The sequence below is a fragment of the Anas acuta genome, chromosome 4 (assembly GCF_963932015.1).
Source record: "Anas acuta chromosome 4, bAnaAcu1.1, whole genome shotgun sequence".
NCBI lineage: Eukaryota > Metazoa > Chordata > Aves > Anseriformes > Anatidae > Anas > Anas acuta.
Genome location: NC_088982.1, coordinates 44,481,115 through 44,503,022, shown reverse-complemented (window position 1 = coordinate 44,503,022; position 21,908 = coordinate 44,481,115). Strand labels below are relative to the sequence as shown.

At 38.1% G+C, this 21,908-nt stretch overlaps 1 protein-coding gene across 9 annotated transcripts in view; it reads right to left on the bottom strand.

The window, feature by feature from the left end:
- Window positions 1-21,908, bottom strand: part of ARFIP1 (ARF interacting protein 1) — a 42,817-nt gene that overhangs the window by 15,096 nt on the left and 5,813 nt on the right. For 3 of the 9 annotated variants that reach the window (XM_068680975.1, XM_068680967.1, XM_068680971.1), the window contains 4 exons: window positions 19,046-19,147; window positions 8,719-8,833; window positions 5,877-5,972; window positions 4,294-4,403 (listed from right to left, as the gene is read on the bottom strand). In XM_068680975.1, coding sequence (XP_068537076.1) covers window positions 4,294-4,403; window positions 5,877-5,972; window positions 8,719-8,833; window positions 19,046-19,138 — 414 coding nt within the window. In that variant the 5' untranslated portion in view covers window positions 19,139-19,147. The remainder of the gene's footprint in view (window positions 1-4,293; window positions 4,404-5,876; window positions 5,973-8,718; window positions 8,834-19,045; window positions 19,148-21,908) is intronic. The other 6 variants (XM_068680973.1, XM_068680972.1, XM_068680968.1 and 3 more) reach the window with 6 other exon arrangements.

Sequence of the window (21,908 nt, the reverse complement as noted above, 5' to 3'; positions counted from 1 at the left end):
AAGTTCTGACAAAATACATGAAGAAAACAGTACTGGCAAATGAGAAAATGAGGAATGAGTCAGTTGAAATACTTATTCCGTATGCTTCATTAAAGTGAGATGTAGTTGAAGCTGAACACTGAACAAGAGTAACAAAGGGGATGCACCTACCTACTGTTTTCATTTACGCTGGTTCTAACTGAACTAGCTTAAAGACAGTTGCTCTATTTTCTCACTAGCAAACAGAGAGAATATTCCACACACAAATTGTTTGGCATTGTTTTAAAAAGAAACCTATAAAGAACATTTTCCTGCATAATAATACCATGCTTCTCAAGAAGTGAAAAGGTATACCAGGCAAATTTTAAGAAAAATAATTCTCAAAGCAAAAAGCAACAAACAACAGCAATAGATTTAAGGGAAACGTCTCAGAAATACAAGTTCTACTAGTAGTCCAGTAGAGGCTTGTGAAACAGATACAGTGTTTTTTCCTCAAAGTTTAAGCTGTTGTAACCCAGACTGCATTAAAAGAAGCGTGACCAGCAGGTCAAGGGAGGTGATTCTCCCCCTCTACTCTGCTCTCTTGAGAACCCACCTGGAGCACTGCTCAGCTCTGAGGCCCCCGACCTAAGACAGAAACAGACCTGTTAGAGCAGGTCCAAAGGAGGGACACAAAGATGACCAAAGTGCTGGAGCACCTCTCCTGTGAAGACAGGCTGAGGACATTGGGGTTTTTCAGTCTTGAGAAGATAAGGCTCCAAGAAGACCTCATTGTGGCCTTCCAGTACCTAAAGGAAGCCTACAGGAAAGGTGGAGAGGGACTCTTTGCCAGAGCATTTAGTGATAGGACAAAGGGAAATAGGAACTGAAAGAAGGGAGATTTAGATTAGATATTTGGAAGAAATTCTCTACTATGAGGGTGGTGAGGCACTGGCACAGGCTCCCCAGAGAAGCTGTGGCTGCCCCATCCCTGGAGGTGTTCAAGACCACGTTAGATGGGGCTTTGAGCAACCTGGTCTGGTGGGAGGTTTCCCTGCCCAGGGGGATTTGGAACTCAATGATCTGCAAGGTCTCTTCCAACCCAAACCATTCTATGATTCATTCTGTGATGAAAAACAAGAAGATAAGCTGCTTTATTAGAATCGTTGAAAGCAAAGAAGAGTCACAAATTCCTTGGGTCTGTCTTACTACTAAAATGAAAAAACCTCTCTCATCCAAAGGGGGAGTCTGGGGAAGGGAAAGAACAAAAAATGCTCTGGCCGTTAGATTATGGGAGAAGAAAAGAGAACAACTTTTGAGGCTAACTCATGATTACTAAGGAACAGAAGACTGGAGGGAATGAAGAGGGCCACTAGTTGCAAAGGCAACAAAATAATCTCATTACATCATGAGTTCGGGGAGAAGGTTAAGTGGTCTATGAAAATTCACGATTAGGCTAGGCAGAAGTGCAACATCAACCCCCTGTAATTATCAATGGTAAACAGTTGCTTAAACAGACACAGAAGTAGAAGATAACAAAAGCAAATGTGTCCCATTCACAGAAACGCATAGGGGACAAAAAACAGGGTATACAAAATATATACAGGCATACTTAATCATCACCTCACAGATGGGTATGATCTCTGGACGTAACAGAGAAAGCTGCTAAGGAGTGGTATCTGCATGTAAGAGCTGGCTGACAAAGAGGACAACTGGAATGGAAAGCTAAAAACAAAGTGACAGATACTGACGACACCAGGAAAAAGGTGGAAGGTCTCTGGAGCACACTTTAAAGAAATCGTTGTTTAGACACTGACGATCTATCTTCCTGAAGATTTCACACATCTGATCAGTGAGGAAGATTTACAGAAGAGAACCAACTGACTTCGCAAAGCTTCAGAATTTTAGTTCCAGTTACACATTTCTTAATTCTAAATGGTTCCCAGCAAGTGGCCTGCAGAAAAAGGAAGGCCTAAATAAAGACTGATCGACTACATCTCATTGTTGATGTACATTCTACCAAGGCACTGCAGCCGTAACACAGGAGTTGTGTGACTCACACATCAACTGTTGAAGTCGGTAAAGTCAAAGCTTAAAAAATAACTTTTCTGAAGTTTAAAAAAAGCAACTAGTGATTTGAAGAGTTGCATTCATCCAATAGTCACTTTCTTCATCTAAATGCCCACACAAAGTTCCTGCATACATATCAGGACAAGGCATTACTGGGATACACCAAAGTTCCCCTCACTCAGCACCCTACCTCTCACAGTGGCCAAAAAAGGCCTTAAAAAGACTGTGTGCCAGCACACAGAAAAAATTTCTTCTAAATTCAGTCCCCAGAATCCAGTAATTTCCATCTCATAATCCCTGACACAGTGCTGGAGATACTATTCCTGCCAGTTCCCTAAATAACTTGGTAACAGCTTCACCACTAACTGCACTTGCAGATTAATGCCTAGTACATAGAATGACATTGTTTCAGCTCCTAGGGGCTCAACTGCCAACTTCCCTAACCATTTATTGCTGCCCTTCATTTCCACATCTAACATATAATCAGTTAGCTATTACAAGATAAAGAGGAGGTTTCTTCCCATGACCTTCCTGAAAAGAAACCAATGCCACTATGTCCACAAATTGAAATACTGTCCCTAACAAATGACACATGTTTTTTTTTGTATAGACTGTATAGAAAGTATTTTAAAGTGGCATCTCCAGGGACATTTGTATAATGCTACGCCTATTCAGATAAACTCATATGATCCAAGACAGCTCTAAAATAAAAGTCACGATGTTTCAGGAGTCCTATCTTAACTGATTCACCTCCTCAGGCATATTTGAGAGACAACCTCAAGTTTCCAGATTCCAAGAAGACAGATTCATTTGATTTTCTGGAAGTGCTAGTCTTCGCTATTCCACAACTGATGAAATTCTAGGTTTCAGGGAGGGAAAGGTTTAAACCAAGAAACACATGTATATACTTTTTTTTTTTTTTTTAAACCAAGACTTAGCAAAATAGACTGCCAAAGAAATAATTTTCTGAACAGGGATCTAAGACCACCATTCCAGCACTTTTCACTAATCCTCTGGTTATTGGTGTGCATAAACAGGTTTATAATCCTTCTGCAATTGTGACACAGGGTTTTCTTGATTTTGTTCTTTTAAAATCAAAGCACCAGAAAGAGAGAGTAAGATCATATCCTCTTATTTATTTGTGATATAAATTTGTGGTATAGCAGATTAAGTCTCAAGAGTCAGTGTTTCTTAAATGGACACAGAATTTTAGAGAACAACTTCAGCTAAGTAGCATGTACTCTGACTGGACCACAGAAGGCTGCAAGAAAGGCTGACAGACTCCTGCAGTTGCCACAAAATTTATGTTACATGCAAAGTAGAAATTCTAAAATCAATTTAGTTAGACAAAGAAAAGGATCAAACTTCTGATTCTACCACAAAGACCAGCACAAACATTTTCCAGTGGGTAGAATGTCCCTATCATCCCCTGGTTCCCATCCTTACTTGGGTGAGTGCCCTTACCTGGATTTGAGAATACTGGAGGGTTTCAGACCTCTGTTTTACACAGGAAAAAAATTTAAAACAAATTTCTCATTGCTTTATGGTTTGATGCAGGTCCTACTGATGCACTCCCCTACCTGTCCACACCTCTGCCATTTGAGTTTTAATGCAAAGCTGTTTTTCAAAACCAGTCTTTGTTTAAAGCTCCTGATTAAAATATATTCCATGACACTTGTTCCTTACTTTGTGGCTTTTTAATGAGAGTCACAGCTGGCAAATTGGCTCTTTAAGAACCTTTTCTTTCTTCTTTTGTTATTACCTTAATTTCATCAATTACCAGTTGATCTCAAAGAATTGCCATTGGAAAATAACATATGAGTTGAAAGCAACAATTTCAATACTAAGAAAAAATTCAGCCAAGATATAACAAAAACATCAGAACAGCAATTAACAAGTTTGGGACTTACACATGGGCCTATGAGCTAAAATTCTACTTTATCTGTAATCAGCTCAGCAAAAAGACTCAAGAGTTAGAGTTGAAGCCTGTATGTTCTTTTGAAGGGGACAGAGACATAACATTTCCTCCTTGTTATATCAATGCCTTTAAAAAATTTCCCATTTAACACCATGGATTTAAAAAGGCTTACAAAGGTTACACCTGGAAGAAAACTAAGCCTTCTGCACACATTCTTGTTTATGCTTACTGAAACAACAGATTACTTCCTCTCATACCGCAGCGCAATGCTTCGAAAGCTTTAATCTGATCTAGTCACAAACTCATTTCTAGAATATACATGCACACACAAATGTAGGACTGCGTACCTTGTAGGTGTTTAGACTCCACTTTCTCACCAATTCCAATTTCTCCATTGCTGGATTCTTTACTTCATCTGCTAACACAACAGGTCCACTCTTCTGCTGAGCTCTGCCCCCTGTGTCAGAAATAAAGCAAGTCTTTAAGGCCTTTTTGTTTTGTTTAAGGGATCTACAGCGAGTAAGGAAGATTTGTGCAATTGCACATGCAAAAGCAGAACAAGGTGAGAGTAACAGCTTTAATGAACAGGCAAATTTTCAATATCGATTCAGAAGTTATTTTATAAATGATAGGAAGCATATATATAATATCAGTAATTTTACGTAGCGATAGGCTGAACAAAGCTTACCCGAATGCAAGGAATTTTACTAACCAACCTTACAATAGCTTTAGATACACATTTATTACCTAATCCATGATTTAAAATTCCAGTAGTTGATCATCATCCTGGATTTAGCCAATCTAAAAGTTGGTTTACACCCTGCAGATCACTCAATGAAAACGATTGACATATAACAACTGCTGTAACAGAGTACATCCAGTAAAACCAGTAAAGAAATCTCAAAACAGACTTTTCCTCCAATGAATGTTAGCCTTTCCAAAAGACATTTTCAGCCACAAAAAGAATCACTCTTTAAATATATCTCAGCTTTTTAGCTCTTGGTTTAGTAATAATTCTACAAACAGCCAGGGTAAAAGAGCAATGAAGATACAACTGCAAGCAACACATCAAAATATCTACAGCCAGTTGGCACATATTTGTGGTTGAATACTGAGCGTTCTCAAGCTAGTATGGGATATCACAGATTCTAAGTTTTAATTTGGAAAAACTCATTCTGGTGTCCTAAACAGTAAGAACTGCAAAGATCTACCAATTTAAGCAACTTTATTTATTTATTCATGTGCAGTTTTGACTACTGCTGCTTCTATATCATTCGAATAATCCTGAATGCTACTTAGAGTCACCTTAGCCCTGCTAGGTTATTTACGTAAGTAAGAGCTTGGAAAAAGAGTCTATCCAGATGCCTCAAGATACTCCTTTAGCATCAAGCACCACTGTCCTTTACGTCTTCAAAATGCTGTGCAAACATTAAGTAATTAATCCTCTCAACACCCTTATGAGGTAACTGAATAAGTTCTCTCCTTTTACATAGAAGGAAACAGACAAAGATGTTAAGTAATTTGCCCATAGGCACAAAATGAGTCAAGTGGCAAAGCCTAGTTTGGGTGTTATGAATTCCTAATTGCCACCTCATACTCAGTCCTACTGGAACATGTGAACATTTTGGCAAAAAGAAAGCCCAAAGTTTCAGCTTTAACCTAAATAAAAGATCCTGGTTATTCACATTTTGCTACTGTTCGTTAGTATGAAGATTTGGTAATTAATTGTTTTTCGCATTATAGAGCAAAAAGCAGCATACAGAAAGGAAAGCAAAGGATATTTTGTCAACCGTTAAAATCCAGAAATGAGAACCACCAAAAGACCCCAGAAATTGCATTTCTAAATAACAGTAAATCAAATTATTAGAGACGGAGGAGTTAGTACAGCGTCAGCAGACACAAGGGCGTTATCCGTTCAGTGCTATGATACCTGTGGGAATAATTAAATCACAACCTTGTCCAGCCAGTCTGCTAGCTGCTGCACTGCTAGGAGATATAACAGATGGTTTGGGTGATGCTGAGGAACCTGAAAAGTGGACACATTTAACATGAAAATCCACCATCTTCCCTTCGGAGCCAACACGCACTTTTACGCAGACAGGTTTTCAAAGCAACAAAGTATTTGTTTCAGCAACACACTAAGTATTCCCAGGAAAGTTACTGGAATCTCTGGTGGAAACACTTTTGAAAAGGTGCAGATGTTTGTATGAACTTCTCCAAGTTTTTGTGATTTAATCTTTTTTTTTTTTTTAAATCATGATGCCAAACTTTGCTTTCTTCTTAAAGAATCGTCAAAATAGAACTGACAGGTTCACCAGTGAAGTTTACACTGCCAACAGAAGATTCCAGGAGACACTGTTAGAACATGCGGCTGCTGCAGTTGAAACCACTGGTTTGGGGTTAGGTAGATTTTACTCCGCAGTGATGCTGAATGATATTCATGGCATTAAGGAATGAAGCAGGCTCTGAAAATCTGGACCAATTTCAATTAAACTTGATTACCATCTGTGCCTAAATCTATGACAAAAAAACACCTCAGCAATAACCTCTCCTAAAAGGACAGGAGAAAGATCATAGGAGCCATTAGCTGTTAAGGTGTGTAACTTCCTTCTCAAGAGAAAGGTTTTACAGCACTAGCTTGCTATCTTTTGGACAAGACATACCTTTCAGTGATCTGCACTGTGTGCGCTCCCTAAACAGTTTTAAGATTATGTTTTTCAGTGCTTTGCAACTGTTCCATATGACAAATGTAAAGTGACAATCTTACAGAATTTTCAGGACTTAAAAAAAAAAAAAAAAAAAAAGCAAGTTAGCTTTTTCTCTGCAGTAATGAGTCATCAGCATATAGGGGGGGAGCTTTCACTGCTTCTGCTGAGAAATTCTGAGATACTTCATAGGGCTGACAGTGTGCCCATTGCAGGATGGGGGCAAGGAATTAAAAAAAAGCCCAAGCTTCATAGTTTGGGCTAAAACTAATCAGTAACACCAAAAATACCAGTTGAATTAACCAAATCAACAAACAGCTTTTGCCTTTTAAATATATTCTGGAGTCCTACTAGCAACAAGGGGTATACAAATACAACAATAAAACATTTTAATATCACACAGAAATTAAAAGATTGAAAGGTATTTCATTTGCTGTGATCTTCCGTGGTGGCACATCACATATGGGCTGCAAGTAGATTTATCTAGGCATAAAAGTTTGATTGCAAGATCCTACTGAAGTCCTAAAGACCAAATCAGTTCAGCAAGTGAGCTAAGACAAGTGGTTAAATAATAATAATGAAGAAAATCCTAGCACTCAATAGTATTAATGCAGCCTTATGCATGTTTTGCCATCCCCCCACCTCCCCCAAATCCTAAAAGCTCTGCTCCTCCAGCATCACTTATTTTGCATTCAAAAAGGAAGCCTGAATAAGGACACAAAGGGAATAAAGAACATTTAAAAACAGGGTTATCATTTCTATTTTTCTCCCCAGTTTTATCAAGAGCCTAAGCCTCTACCACTACCACTTCTACCATTTCTGTCTGATATATGAACATCTGGAAAAACCTGAAAAAAAATATCCTTGGAAGAAAGCTGTAGTATCTGAAGTGTTAAAAACATGTTCAAAGCTCATAATTTGTATACAAAACTTACTGCAGAACATTTAGATTTCAAACATATTAGCATAGCTTGAAACGCATCTTAGACACCATTTTCCTTATAGACTATGGCATGTAACAGCTGCAACAGTTATGCTGCAAACAGAATACAAAAAGGCAAGGATGATGAGCAGTTTGCCATCTGCTCAGTTTTTACCTAGATATTTTGCTAATTCCAGCCTTAAAGAAACCACAGCATTCACTTAGTAATATATGTAAAGTACAGCATGTAAATCACTGTTTTCATAAGCGCATTTCACAAAACAGGAAATGAAGCAAAATGTAAATTAAATCTACGACTACAAAGAGACTTATTTTCACAGCTGCTCATTTGAGATCACTTCCAACCTTTCAAATTTAGACATCGTCTAAGCTACATAATTCATTAAAATATCCCTTTCACATACTATATCATTGTATGACTGTTTTTAGACAGATGGGAAACACTGACATTACTGGTTTGTTTACCACTGTTTCTCGCTGTTTAATACCAGTTTATACTTTTTTAAACATATTAAGACTTGTATTGGGAATAAATTATTAACTAAAATCCTCCTGCTATAAACAACGGTGACTCTGTGTTTAGAAGATATGAGGAAACTTTTTCATTATGTAATACTTGGAAAAAAAGATCCAAAGCATTATCGTTCCTGACAATACATTAAAATAAGTTATGTATTATAACAAAAAAGGAGAGATGTCTCAAGAGCAAAGAATTTCACTAGTTTGTCTGTTTCCGCTAAGTGAACTGTGTATCCAGACATAAATATGTTACATTTCACATTGGAACAACACTTGCAATGTATTTATCCACATTTTAACAGACTTTCAATGCAATGTAAGTGTTAAACCTTTCAGTTTGACACAGTTTCAAAGTTTTCAAGTGAAATACTTCCCATAACTGCAGGCCAATTTTCCCCTCAGCTTGCATGAGCCCTGTGACAGATTATAGAAGTGCAGCATGTAGCTCTATTTTAACACCTCAGGTTGTCACTAACATACATCAATCAATACATCTACACCCAAATGCTCCAAGCAGCTACAGAACATTATTATTTCTGACCATATTAAAAAATATGCCTCAAGACTTTAAATTGAAAAATCGAGGTTAAAAAAAAGCAATTTACCTTTACCTGGAAATGGTCCTGCCTCAACGACTCCTTCTTTGGTGCTGTCAAAGCCATGAGATGTTATTTTGGTTTCAGAGAGTCCAAGTCCAACTGGTAATGAACGTTTCAAGTCCTTAAAATATTTGAATAAAATGGAAAATTGATGTTAAAAAAAACATAAAAGTGACTCCAAGGTATTATAATGTAATCTCAGCAGCTCTCAGACAAACAGTTTTGCTTCTAGCCTGGAATGTCTTCTCTGGTGTCACAGCACTCTATTGTGATGCACAAATAAAACAAAGGAACAAGAAGCACCAAGTATAGCTTGTGTATTTATTTAAATATATTGGTGTGTTAATTCTACGTTTCCCTTCTGCCATTTACAAGGAAAGAAAAAGTTACAAAACCCACAGAGCTGTTCAGGTTTAAAAGGGAGGCACAACAAGAATGCCACCTCTTACAGCAGCCGTTACCAGAAGCGTGTCCCCCATCACCACGTCAAGGGGTCCGAAGCTGGTCCAAGCACCCAGAGCCACGTACTCATGCCTTCAGCTAAAAGCAGATGGGAGTGCACAATGATCTCAGACTAAAGGCAGACAACATTTTACAAGCAAGAAACATGGCAGCAACTATCACAATGTTAAAGATGAAACACTACTTCACTCCAGGCAAGAAATATCTTTAAAATTTGCAGCATCCATTAACTCTATGAACAGTACATGAAGTCTCTACACAATCTGACACTGTAAAAACATCCACTTCAAGAGTTTCCCCCGAGCACCTACTCAGTGTCACAAATGATCCCTTCAGGGAGCAAGAAGCCTACAAAATCCTTCAGCCTACCTGCCTGACCACTTCAGGGCTAACCAGACGTTGAAATGTGCTATTGAGGGCATTATCCAGACACCTCTCAAACACTGACTGGCATGTGGCATCAACCACCTCTCTAGGAAGCCTGTTCCAGGGTTTGGCCACCCTCGAGGTAAAGAACTGTTTCCTAATGTCCAGTCTGAACCTCCCCGTCACAGCTTTGTCCCATTCCTTTGTGACCAGGGAGCAGAGACCAGCACCTCCGTCCCCACCTCCCCTGCCCAGGGAGCTGCAGAGCACAGGGAGGCCGCCTCTTGGCCTCCTGCTCTCCAGGTGAGACAACCCAGGCATCCTCAGCCTCCCCCCACAGGAAATGCCTTCCAGCCCTCTCACCTGCTTTGTTGCCCTCCTCTGGACATTTCCAAGGACCCTAACACGTTTCTTATGTTGTGCAGCCCAAAACAAATCAGGGAATCACCGAATGGTTGAGGTCCAAAGGGTCCAACACCCCGGCCAAGCAGGGTCACCTGGAGCGCACTGCACTGGATCACACCCAGGCAGGTTTTGAATATACCCAGGGAAGGAGACTCTACAACCCCTCTGGACAACCTGTTCCAGTGCTCTGTCACCCTCAGTTTTTCCTCGTATCCAGATGCAACTTCCCGTGATTCAGTTTGTGCCTGACAGCCTCCCTTAAAATATTTATATATAATGTATAAGAGATCCCCTCTCAGCCTTCTCTCCTCCAGGCTCAGCAGGCCCAGCTCCCAGCCTTTCCTCCCAAGAGAGATGCCCCAGTCCCCTCCCCTCATTCACAGTGAGGCCACACCAATGCTAAACACAGTGAGAGAATCACCTCTTCTGACCTGCGAGCTCATCACCCACTGTACTGCAAACCTGTCCTGACATTCAGGCAACTGAGGTCTTCACAGAAGACCAATGCAGGCCTACTACTGAAACACGAATTCACATTTCAAAATCCACATACCATCCTACTGCACATTTTTGCTACCATACCCACCTCCACAAATATCTCCCCCAAAAGGTTTAATAGTCTGTAGTTCCCTTGTTCTCACTGAAGTTTCAACTCCTGGTTTAAGAAGTCCAGGCATTCGCTAATTCTTAAAAGTAAAAAGCCAGTGAAAAGCTACTCTGGAAATAAAAGCAAAAAGGTAAAATACACATCCAAAAAACTAAGGATTACGGAATTAGAAAACTGGCATTTTATGTAGTCAAGTACTGTTTTACATGCCCTCTGCTTCTATAGAGGCAAGAAAAGGTAATACTACATAGGAGCAATAGTGAAATATGCACAGAAAAACTATACATAGCTTTGAAATGCCTCTGTCTGGACAGGGACACAAACTATTTCTGATGTAATTAAAAGCATCACATACAAAGTAAAACCTTTACAATCCAATCCATGCATAATACTGCAGCCATCCAGTCCACAACCCAAAATCGAGCTAGTGCCTAAGAATGACGCTGCCCAGAGGCTCAGAAGGTCCCCAAGTGGCTTTGCATCACGCTCCCACAGATTTAGTCAGTTATCTTCAGTTTAAGACAAATTCCTGAGAGGAGTGAAAAAGGAAAAGCTACAAGCATGAACTCCAACATCACAGAATCCTGTTGATGTGGAGAACACAGGATACTACTGCAATCAGAGTAACCAATTCCTGTAGCTGTACTTTCACTCATACAAACCAGCTGTTTAATAATAGATTATGCTATATTTGTGTATTTGCAGCATTATACCAAAAAGAAAAAGAGAAAAAATAAGTAGTATGAACAACAGTAGTCACATACAGAACCTGATCTCACAAATAAAGCATACCACACCATCTGATACGTACTGCTTTCAGCCTTCACAACTTATTTCTGGTACTTCCATTTAAGTACTTGTAGTTAGTGGTGGGATGGAAGGCTTTTGCTTCAACTTAGTGTAGCTGGCAGACAGAGTCCATTTAACTCCGAAGCAAGTCAGTAGGAGATGAAAAAGCAGAAAAGCTTGCAAAAGGGTAACTGGATGGCAGGGGAGAAGATGCACCAATTTAACAAAAATGACACGGCATCAAACATTTTCCCCAAGGGCACCCTGGCACGTTGTATAGTCTTCAGAAATATTTAAATATGAAGCCAAAGAAATGTAGACAGCTAACCTGCTTAAGCATGTTTGAAACAGGAATCTAAGCAATCATCTGTATTTTGCGTTAAAATGCAGAACATCTATTTTGTAAATAGAAAAGTTCATATCTAAACTTAAGCAACTGTACTGCTTTTATACATTCAACTTAACTCTAATTTGAAGCTAAACACAGGCTGAACAAACTACAGGTAAATAAATCATTTACATTATTATAACACACCCTTCTCCAAAACAAAAAAAATATGATATTCAGGTCAAGAAAATATATTCAAATCTACAATTGGGTATATACATAGTATTTTTATAGACATATGTAACTACACAGACAGGCACAAACATTTATTCAAAGGTATCTTTCCTTTTAATGGCAAAAAAAAGGGCGAAGTCCAGTGTAAAGAGCTGCATTCATGCCTGTTTTTAATACTTTTACTAACTAGCTGAAATATACCTTCCTGAAGACAGACATTTATACATGATGAGAATTGTCATCAAAAAGTCAGTGATCATCAATCCACCACCTCTATATTGTATATAAACATGTAAGCTACCGTTCAGTGGAGACATGTTTCTGTATGCAAACTTGAGTTTTTAACACGTCATTCTTGCAAATGGTAGTGCTACTTTCCATGCATTAAAAAAAAAGGCTAGCCAAAAATCTGTGATCATTCTGATGAAGCAATTTATCACTTTGATAACTTACAAGGGACGATTTAGAAACAGCCTTAGAGTAAGGAAAAGACGACACGCACAAAACTACATGTTTACAAGAAGCTGTGACAGTAATTGGAGATTTTTGAATGGTAAGGAAGTTATGTAAATCGCTTTCTTTTTTGTTCCCATCAACACTTCCTGTTAAAACATGGGAAGTGAAGTCAGATTCTCCTACAAGACGACAGTAATTATATTTTGACCAGTTATTGGTCTTCTAACTAGTGGGAATATTTTGATGATCCCAAGAGCTGCTTTCAAATTTGTGATTTCCTATCTTCTTCGTAGTCATGTCACTAGAATTCCAGAATCACCGACACATCTCAAAAGTTTAACTCTGAACATCATCACCATAAAAAGAGATGTTTCATTCATTATTTTCAATTGTATGTTGCTTAAAAGCATAGCATTGGTTTATGCAGTTACCATCTCAAAGTACTTTAACACTGTAACTTGACTGAGGCCCAGGACTAGAGCTGTAAGAACTGCAATTTAGAATATTCCTGTGAAGTGAAAAGGTCAACTTGCCTATTCCAATCTCTGCCATCTAGGATGATAAAGGTGCAAAGAAGTAAAAGCATGAAGTACAGGTACACAAGACAGCTGCACCAGTTTAATTTGGCCTAGTCAAATCAGTGCAAACCTACATAGTAGGGAGCATTCAAACTACATTAACCAACCTTTGCTTGAATTCCATTTTCAGTTTAAATCATTGTATTAAGGTGAAGATATCTTAGTAAGGTTAACCTTATTTAAGTGCCTCCAACAGGGGTAATCATCAGTTAATTATACAGATCATGTACATGAGCCAGTATGAATTTCTGATGTACCAATCCTGTTGACATGGTAGATACAGCAAAGAAGTCATGCAGAATGGGTGTACGTGAAGGAATTTTGGCTGAGTTACAAGGCTGTTTTCAAAAAGATAATTCCTATCCATGCTCCTCATACTCATCTGAAACGAAGAGGGAAAAATATCAAAACTGTTGTCTCTCCTACAGGTAGAAGTCATGGAGCCCCTACAGCAAACAAGGCTGTACTGATTTCACAGTGTCAGTCCATTATTAACGTATCACCAAGTATCATCATCTGCTACTACTAAATACTTTTAAAAGATATGGGTTTAGTTGCCTTTACTACTTTCAAGAAATCTCTTTAAAAAACATGTCACTGGCTAACTCAAGGAATGAGTCTGTTAAAAGTTCAGCAACTAAAACTAGAAGCAACATACACATTTTTTAAATGACGGATAACATTATTAACAAACTATTCAAGTTACCTCTGGGGAAAAAAAATTGCAACATGCCTTCTTGTAAAGTTCAGTTTAACATTTTAAAGATTAAAGTACTCTTTAATGAGTAGATCTAACATCTATCCAGTAAGATATAAGGCTCTGAACTTTCACTTCTTGCTCTATGTAATACGTTAGTGGAGCTCCTCATCCTGTATTTTTCTCTTCTCCTTGCCCTACTACATCACTTCACTCTCACCTTCCATGAAATAATCCGCTAGATCCTCAGTTCAGAATAAATTCCAGCTCTCCTCTCATTTATTTTTATGCTTAAAGCTTTGCTCTACAGTGAAGCAGCAAATGGACTGACACATCTCTTCTATTCCCCAACATATTGCTCTTTACACAGAAGATCCTTTCTTCTTACTTCACACCTTTAGATTTACCTAATGTCGTACTAAAAATCTGCTTTTACATCAGTTTCCCTTCTACTCTCATCATTCACATCCATAATTTTCACTCTTCAAGATCGCATGAAGCAGACCACTTGGCAAACAGGCAGACTGGTCTTTGTTTCATCTCATAAAAACAGTTTTCTACAGCTGATGTGCAGAAAGAAGTTTTAAATCAATCTACAGTAATTAAAACATAATTGCCCAAATTAAGGTCTAGCTACGCCAGTTAACACAGCAAAATCTAAGAAATAGGAACTCAGATGTTTCATGGAGAACTTGAGTGATGAGACTGGGGGAGTTTTGGAAAGGCAAAGACGAGAGCTTATTACTAGTATTACATACAATATTTAATAACGTTTTTGTCCCCACAGGAGTGCAAAAAGAGGCAGAAAGGAATCTATACTGAAAATGAAAGGAAACAATTGGAACAGGAATTTTGGAGATGCAGACTGTTAAGAACTCAACATAGATTTGGAACAATAGTTTCAACATAACAAGTAGCTTACAACTACCTGAATGCCTTCACAGACATGAACATTTTTAAAAATAATTTTAATTATTCCTGTGCAGCTTCCACATTATGCCTTTTTTCAATGAGGAGCCATATAATACACTCCTTTGCACAGTCCTCAGCTCCCCAGCCCTTCAGGGACATTAAAGCAACCACTATTCCAATCAAAATGATAATAGCATGGGAAGAAAACTGTGGGAGGAAAATCCCCTGTAAAAATCCTCCCTAAGTCAGGGATAAGTGAATTAAACCAGTGTAAAATAATAACCAACAAGGTTTTCTGTTTGAGTCTTCTTGTACAAAGCAGTAAGAAAAATATGTTTCCTTAGTAATTGCTGAAGTCCTCTATTATTAGCATAGAGTAACAAACATCCAAACATTGGCAAACTCTTCTAAACATCAAGTCTTTAAAGCATAACTGAGTTTCAACAGAGCTTGGAGAGCTGAAAGCACTGCATCAAGGTTTCCTGTAATAAGGCGACATTAGACATTTCATCCAATGATGATTGAAGCCACAGGCTTTATTAGTTAAAAAAAATTCCATCTACCATACAGACAGGACAAAACTTGTCAGAATTCCTTAGGCATCTCTTATTATTACAAACGAGAGAATTAGTATGTCCCAGCATATTTCTGAATGAAACTTTACAGCTAAGCAAACACTTAAGTTACCTCATAAATATTCTTTTGATTCTTTTTTCTTAGACATAGGGAACCAACAATTTACTGAAGATCCATCAAGCAGTGCTCTAGCCTATGTCCACAAGGCTGGAACCAATATGCTCCTGCAATTAGGTTATGGCAATCCATTCTGTCTGATGTTCTGCACAGCTAAATGCATTTTCCTTCAAACAATGAGCAACGCTGCTTGCCACTTCCAGGTAAATACATTTGTACAATGTTGTCTTGCAAAACGAAATACTTGCCACGCTTGAGTACATACAAACACCACACTCGGTGAAAAATTTCATGTCTGTGCAACTTATGGATGAGGTCTGATCAGAGTGCTAAGGCTGCAAGTCTAGACTAAAGCTTAGTTTTGTAACTAAAGAACCCTGAAGACCCTAACTACATATTTACTCAGTCTACCAAAACCATGCAATCAAAGCTGCTGAAGTACTTGTGGCAAAATAACAGTAGAAGAGCAAATAAAAACACAGGGTAACTCACATTTTTTTCCATTTACATCTGAATTGTACAATGTCTAGATGAACAGCTCCCTGATTACAGCAAGTAAAAAAAAAAGAAACGAAAGTAACCTTACTCCCCAGCCATCCGACAAGCTGTAATTGAAATGTAGATTGGAGTTTGATTGGACTGAACTCCAGTGTGGTCAAAAATTCTTACTGAGCACTGTGGTAACAGTGCAACTTCAGAAAGGAGCAACAAGCCATTACTTAAGCGCCCTCCTAAAAAACAGTGCTTAGCTTGTCATTTCCATAAGTTGATAGGAAAAAAGACCCCTGAGAACTTGGCACGTAAGTTCTGCGGTGCAATGTGTATCGCTTTAGGTTAGAACAAAAAAATTACTGAAAATATTGGCACGAAGAAAAAGAAAGAGGAGAGCATTAAGCATTAGAAATAACAAACACAAAGATAAATAGAAGCTTAATATTAGAATTTGAGACTAACAGATTAGTAAACAGATCTAGATGTTAATTCCAAGAAGACTGTTTTCTTTGTTTTGTTTATAAGCAGCCCTGGTTATCACATATTCTGAGTTTAGGTCACACATGCAGGTCTTAACCTGTACAAGACAGTTCAAAAAAATTCATCTTCACTGATCCCAGAATAATTACTGTGAAAGAAATTACAGCAGTAAATACAACTATGTTTGCAAAGTATAAATTTTCTGCAATTCATGCAAGTATTTGACCCATTTTGGGGTTTAGTGGAAGTTTTAAAACAGAGTAAACTTCAAGCCACAAAAGCATGTAGCATGCCAGCAAAAACCTACCTCAAATTTTATATTTGGCCACAGACAAATACTTATTTAACATCTCAATTTTCCACAGAACATGGTAGTTATACTTTGAATAAACAAGGGCTCTGACCCAGACACTAAGTGCAATTTCCATTTACTGTAACTACCGAAGAAGTATTGAACACACTAGAGTGAAGAAGCAATTCTTAGCCAAAGAAAGATACCTCTGAAGCAGCAGTCAAGTCACAGCAGCATCAAGGTCATCAGTCTTAAAAAGAGTAAATTTGCTTCTCAATTTCCAGCTGAAACCAAATTTACTGTCACTTAAAGGTAGGTTTCAGTTGTCCCATTTAGATAGAAACATATCTTTATCAAAACTTGGATGATGTGTAATGAAGTGAAGTTAAAACCAGGATTTACATTATGTTACTGGTAGATTTTGGTTGAGCAACAAATCTTAGGAATCACATGCCATCCCTTACTGCCATACATTTGGGGGGTAGGGGACAGGGTTGGTTTGGAAAACAACCCCAAAACCAAAAAACAGAGTTCTTTCAGCAGAAGTAGAAAAAAAAATAGTACCAAGTGCAGTATTTTTAATATGGAGCTCCAACATGGATGTAATAACATCTCATGAAGTTTTATACCTTTTTACAGTCACACTCATTATACAACTACACTACAATTGAAGTCAAATGGATGTTGTTTCAAGGATTTTTTTTAACTATCTATTAAACTTTGCTGTATGTATATTTTATTTACAATAATAAATTAATAATTATAGTATGCAACCATATATTACACTATTAATATTTAGAAAAAATCCTCTACTAATAGACCTTTTATAGAAAAAACTATTGCAATGTGCAGTATCTGCTTCATGGTTTGTCATTTACTAGCTTCAGAAGACCTTCCCCATTAAAGCGAAAGCCAGACTGAAGTCAAAATTATGCCTACACTTATTTTACCAATAACCAGGAAGTATATTCATGGTGTATGTGTAATTTGTTTTTAAACTTGCAGAATTGTTTCCTACCCCCCAATAATCAGCATTTTAATAGGACAGAACAAAACATAGATGTTCAGCTCAGTATTTCTTTTAGAAATAATTCTGCATTGCAAGTCACCATGGAACTGTCAAAGCTTAGAGACTTCCTTAAAATCTAAATCTTGTCAGATATCAAGTAGGTGTGAATAATTAGCTCATTTTCATAACTCCAACTGTAAGGCAAAGCAAGAATAAAGAAAACCAATCCCAAATTCCATAAACTGTACCATAGTACCCTCTGCTGGACAGTCAAAGACAAGAAGAAATGATAATAAAGTAAAGCAAGGATAAAAAAAGAACCACAGACAGATCTTTATGGAAGTATAGCTTCTTTTCTAAATGCTACAAACACATTGCATTCTGATACAGCTCATACAGTAGTAATATTTTAGCTTCAATACAAGAAAAGTTACTTCTTCCGTGTTTACAGCTTCAAATCAGAATGTGACCATCTTTACTTCCAGGCACATTAGAAGTAGCTTGCCTTGGACTACTCAATACTCTTTCATGTATATTAGTTTAGGACTTAGTTGCCTGAATTCACAGGAGCTAGTAATTCTCATATTTTAAAAGTGCTTATTTTCCTGTTTAATGGATAAAATTTTGCAATTAAAAATCAGGTTGCTCAAGGTTAGAGTTAATAATATTGAAGTGTATACATGCAATTGTGCATTACAGAGCCAGATTTCACACTAAGAAAAGACTGCTATTGCTGATATACCCTTTTCTATACTAAAAAAAAAAAAAAAAAAAGCTATTGCAATTTGTTATCTCTGCTTCATTTTTTCCCAGTCAACTTTAACAATAATTTATCAGTTTCAAAAGAGGTTTTCCACTGAAGCTAAAATCAGAAGACAGCCAGAATTAGGCATATGCTTATTTTACCAAAATATTTTCCTTTTGTTCTGGCAGGCTGTCAGGCAATCCCTGTAAATCAATCCTCCAGTTTGTTTAGAACTAGGTTAAATAGAAAGAAAGAGTACAAGTAATGTAAGTACCCCAAGAAATTCTTTTTCCTCTTAAAATAAGAGAAAATAAAAACCTTACATCAACAGTTGTAACCAGAGACCTACAGCTTACACAAACTCTATCATGTTTATGTCTCCAAGCTTATTGTCACCATTTACAGCACAGTATATGTACATCACATATATGTCACATACATACACACTAAATGTATTTAAAACTGCAGCTTGAATTAATTATTAGAATCAGTAAGGTATAGCAAACTACTTAAACAATTTTAGCAAGAGCCAACTGTAGTCTGCTAAAGCATTTAATAAAGCTTACTGTAAAATTTGAGATCCATCAGAAAACAAGCTTGTGTAGCATGGTTTGTACGTACCCTTATGCAGAATTTCCTCGCTATTCTTGTGAAAAAGATTAACATATTTAACAATCTAAACTTCCAAAAGCTTTGCAGAGCTATCTTGACTGAAGTCCTCTGTGCTGCATTGTAACTTCAGCATTTCTGGTAACAGTACATTGTTAGACACCAAAGACAATTCTTACCCTATTAAAGCTGTGCTCATGGGAATCTTCCAGCTGTCCATTGCTAGTCACAGGAATTTCTGCTGCTGAATTTTTGGGAGACTCTTGAGCCATTGCACCTCCCTATTGTACAAGAAACAGGTTAGTATTTGTCTTAAATTTACAAGAAGTGATCTGTATTAAGATATTTGATATTTTAAGTCTTCTAATAACCGATTTTATTTCAAACTCCTTTTTGGTAATATTCTGATATACTTGGTCTGCAAAGATGCATTTCATCATGTACCCTGACACATTAATAAGCTAGCACATCTCAGAAGTAACTGAAAGCTTCAAGACTGAAAAAAAGAAACAACCAAAGTTAACTGATGTATCATACGGCAGAGGGGTGCCAGAAAAATTAGACATGGGGCCAAGCTCGATTATTTTCTACACACATACATGTACTTGATCCTTGGAGTAGTTAATGCATCTCAAAATACGACAAAGGTCAAGTATGCTGTTTGCTAAAGCAAATCGTACTCGCTAATGAAAAACAAGAAATATAAGAAAAGAGCAACAAGTTTAATCACGTATTACCAAAAAAGTGATGATTCCAAGCTTTAATAACTTGCTTTTTATTTTACCATAATATAGTGCCACCTTCTGACTAAACTGTTGGTATTCAGCTCTGACTCAGACAACAGCAGAAAACCTAAAGCGAAATGTGATAACAAGAACTTAAAAGCATCAATGCAATTCAAGATTCAAAGTCAGTTTTGAGATGCTGCTGTTTCATGGACAGCAGAAGCAGTTGTGTAACCACTGCTTTCAATGAATGACCTACAGTAAAACCTAGAAGAGAGTCTCAGAAGCGATGGACACCACATACAAGCACCTGAAAAGAGAGCAGCACCCCATCATTCTCAAAATGAAGACAGAGATGCTAAAAATTTATCAAGCCACCGCTGCCCAAATGTACCCTTCCCCAAAAAATACATATGTTGGTTCTCTCAAAAAGCTACCCTTAACTCTTCAGGACAGCTTCATTAGTTAACTGAAGCGGAAACAGGACAAAAAGAATCAGAACATAACCAAGCCAGTGTTTGTTCAACTACTCGTGAAAGTTGTCTGAAGCCTTCAAACATGCTTGTGCACCTTTGCCAGACTCCGAAGACAAGGCACACCATCAACACGTATGTGAGCATGGTTTCTTTCTTCACTTAGAGCTCAGAAGCCATCAAACTGAGCCAGCTGCTTTCCAGTGAGAGGCTCAGGAACAGACCCAGGCCCATCAGGCTGAAGTACCAGCAGCTGCTCCAAGAGCACACGAAGCTTTTGCAGGACCTCTGCATGTAACGACTTCCTCAGGATCACCTGCATCATTCTTCATTGGCAACACCTTCTGTCACAGCCCACTGCTAGTATTCCCCTTACTCCCTCCTATCCTCTCTTGATTTACGCACAGATTTTGGGAGTTCAACACATAACACCTGCTCATTATGCTCTGAGGCCTCCCAAGGTTTCTTCTAACTAGGCACTGTCTACAAGCTCCAACACACATCCTCCTCTAGTTCTAAATTGCTTTCAAAGCCATGTTAACATACATGTATCTTCTTCCAAAGACTGCAATTTACAGAGATTTCACCTCATTTGGTCTTTTGAAGCACAGCTCACCATTCACACATTATTTGGTAGCTTTAAAACCTGATTTACATTTCTGAAATTTGTAATAAGCTTCTTGAATTTTGCAACATAGAACAACAACACTAAGAAAATGGCAAGGAGACCGAAGTCCATCTGGTTCTGAGTAAATGTTACCTTCTACACAGAGAAGAAAAAGGCCAAGGGCAAGCCAGCCGATGAGAACCACACACATAAGAACACCAGTCTTTGAATACACCCCACAAAAATTAACTCTGAGGTGATGCACCTTCCTTTTTGAAAATCGAGACTAAGTTAGCAACACTGAATTGAAACCTACTCTTTCAAAAACTGCTTTATTAAACATAAAATGAGAAGCAAAACATTCAGGCACAGCTTCTGGAAAAAAAAAAAGTCAAAATATTTTAGAAGTTCTAAAAACACAGAGTTCAAAATCATGTAAGGAAAAGTCAGCGTGCTATGCACTGAAGGAAAAGTGACTTTACAAGACCCTACCTTGCCCTATTGGTCACTCCCATTAGCATTCAGTGAGTGCCTTCTTTCAGCCCTAGGAAGGAACAACTCACGTTGCAAGGTCACATCAGCCTAGCAGACCAAGTTCTCTGCAGAGACCAGTTTTCAACCATGGCAATTATTCAGAGACATACAGGCTCATGCATACACACGTCTCTGTCAATACTTACATTAAAAAAACAACATTCACCAGCTTCTCTGGGCAATTTACAAAACCCAGGAAGGCCTAGAAGCAGCTCAGATGTTTATAGGTATTTCTACTTGAGGCAAACCTCGGCGTCACGTTCAGAGAAAGCAAAAAATGACTTGCTAACTTCAGCTTCCTGACACGTCTGAACGAAAACACCGGCCTTGGTTGCTGAAAGGAGGAAGTTTCACTACTCCCCCTCCCCAGTCCCTGCCGTGAGCCACAGGGTCCCACCTCCCCACCCCACAGGCCAGCCACTCATCAGATTGCGCGGTGACCAGACCCCACTCACTAACCCTGCAGGAAGACCTTTCTGCAGTTTCAGTAAGTTGAATTAGTTTACAATTAAGTCAGACAATGCTAGAGACACTAAGTGAGCAGCATCAAAAAGGAAGTAGGATGAACTGTTAGCTCATCTCAACAAGAAACTACAGCCTGTATTTTTGTCAGTCAAAGCTAGCACTGCTGTCACAAACAGCAAATCCTTGCCCTTTTTTCTGCCCTTCACCCCTAACTCTTTCCCTCAAGATCAACGTTGCC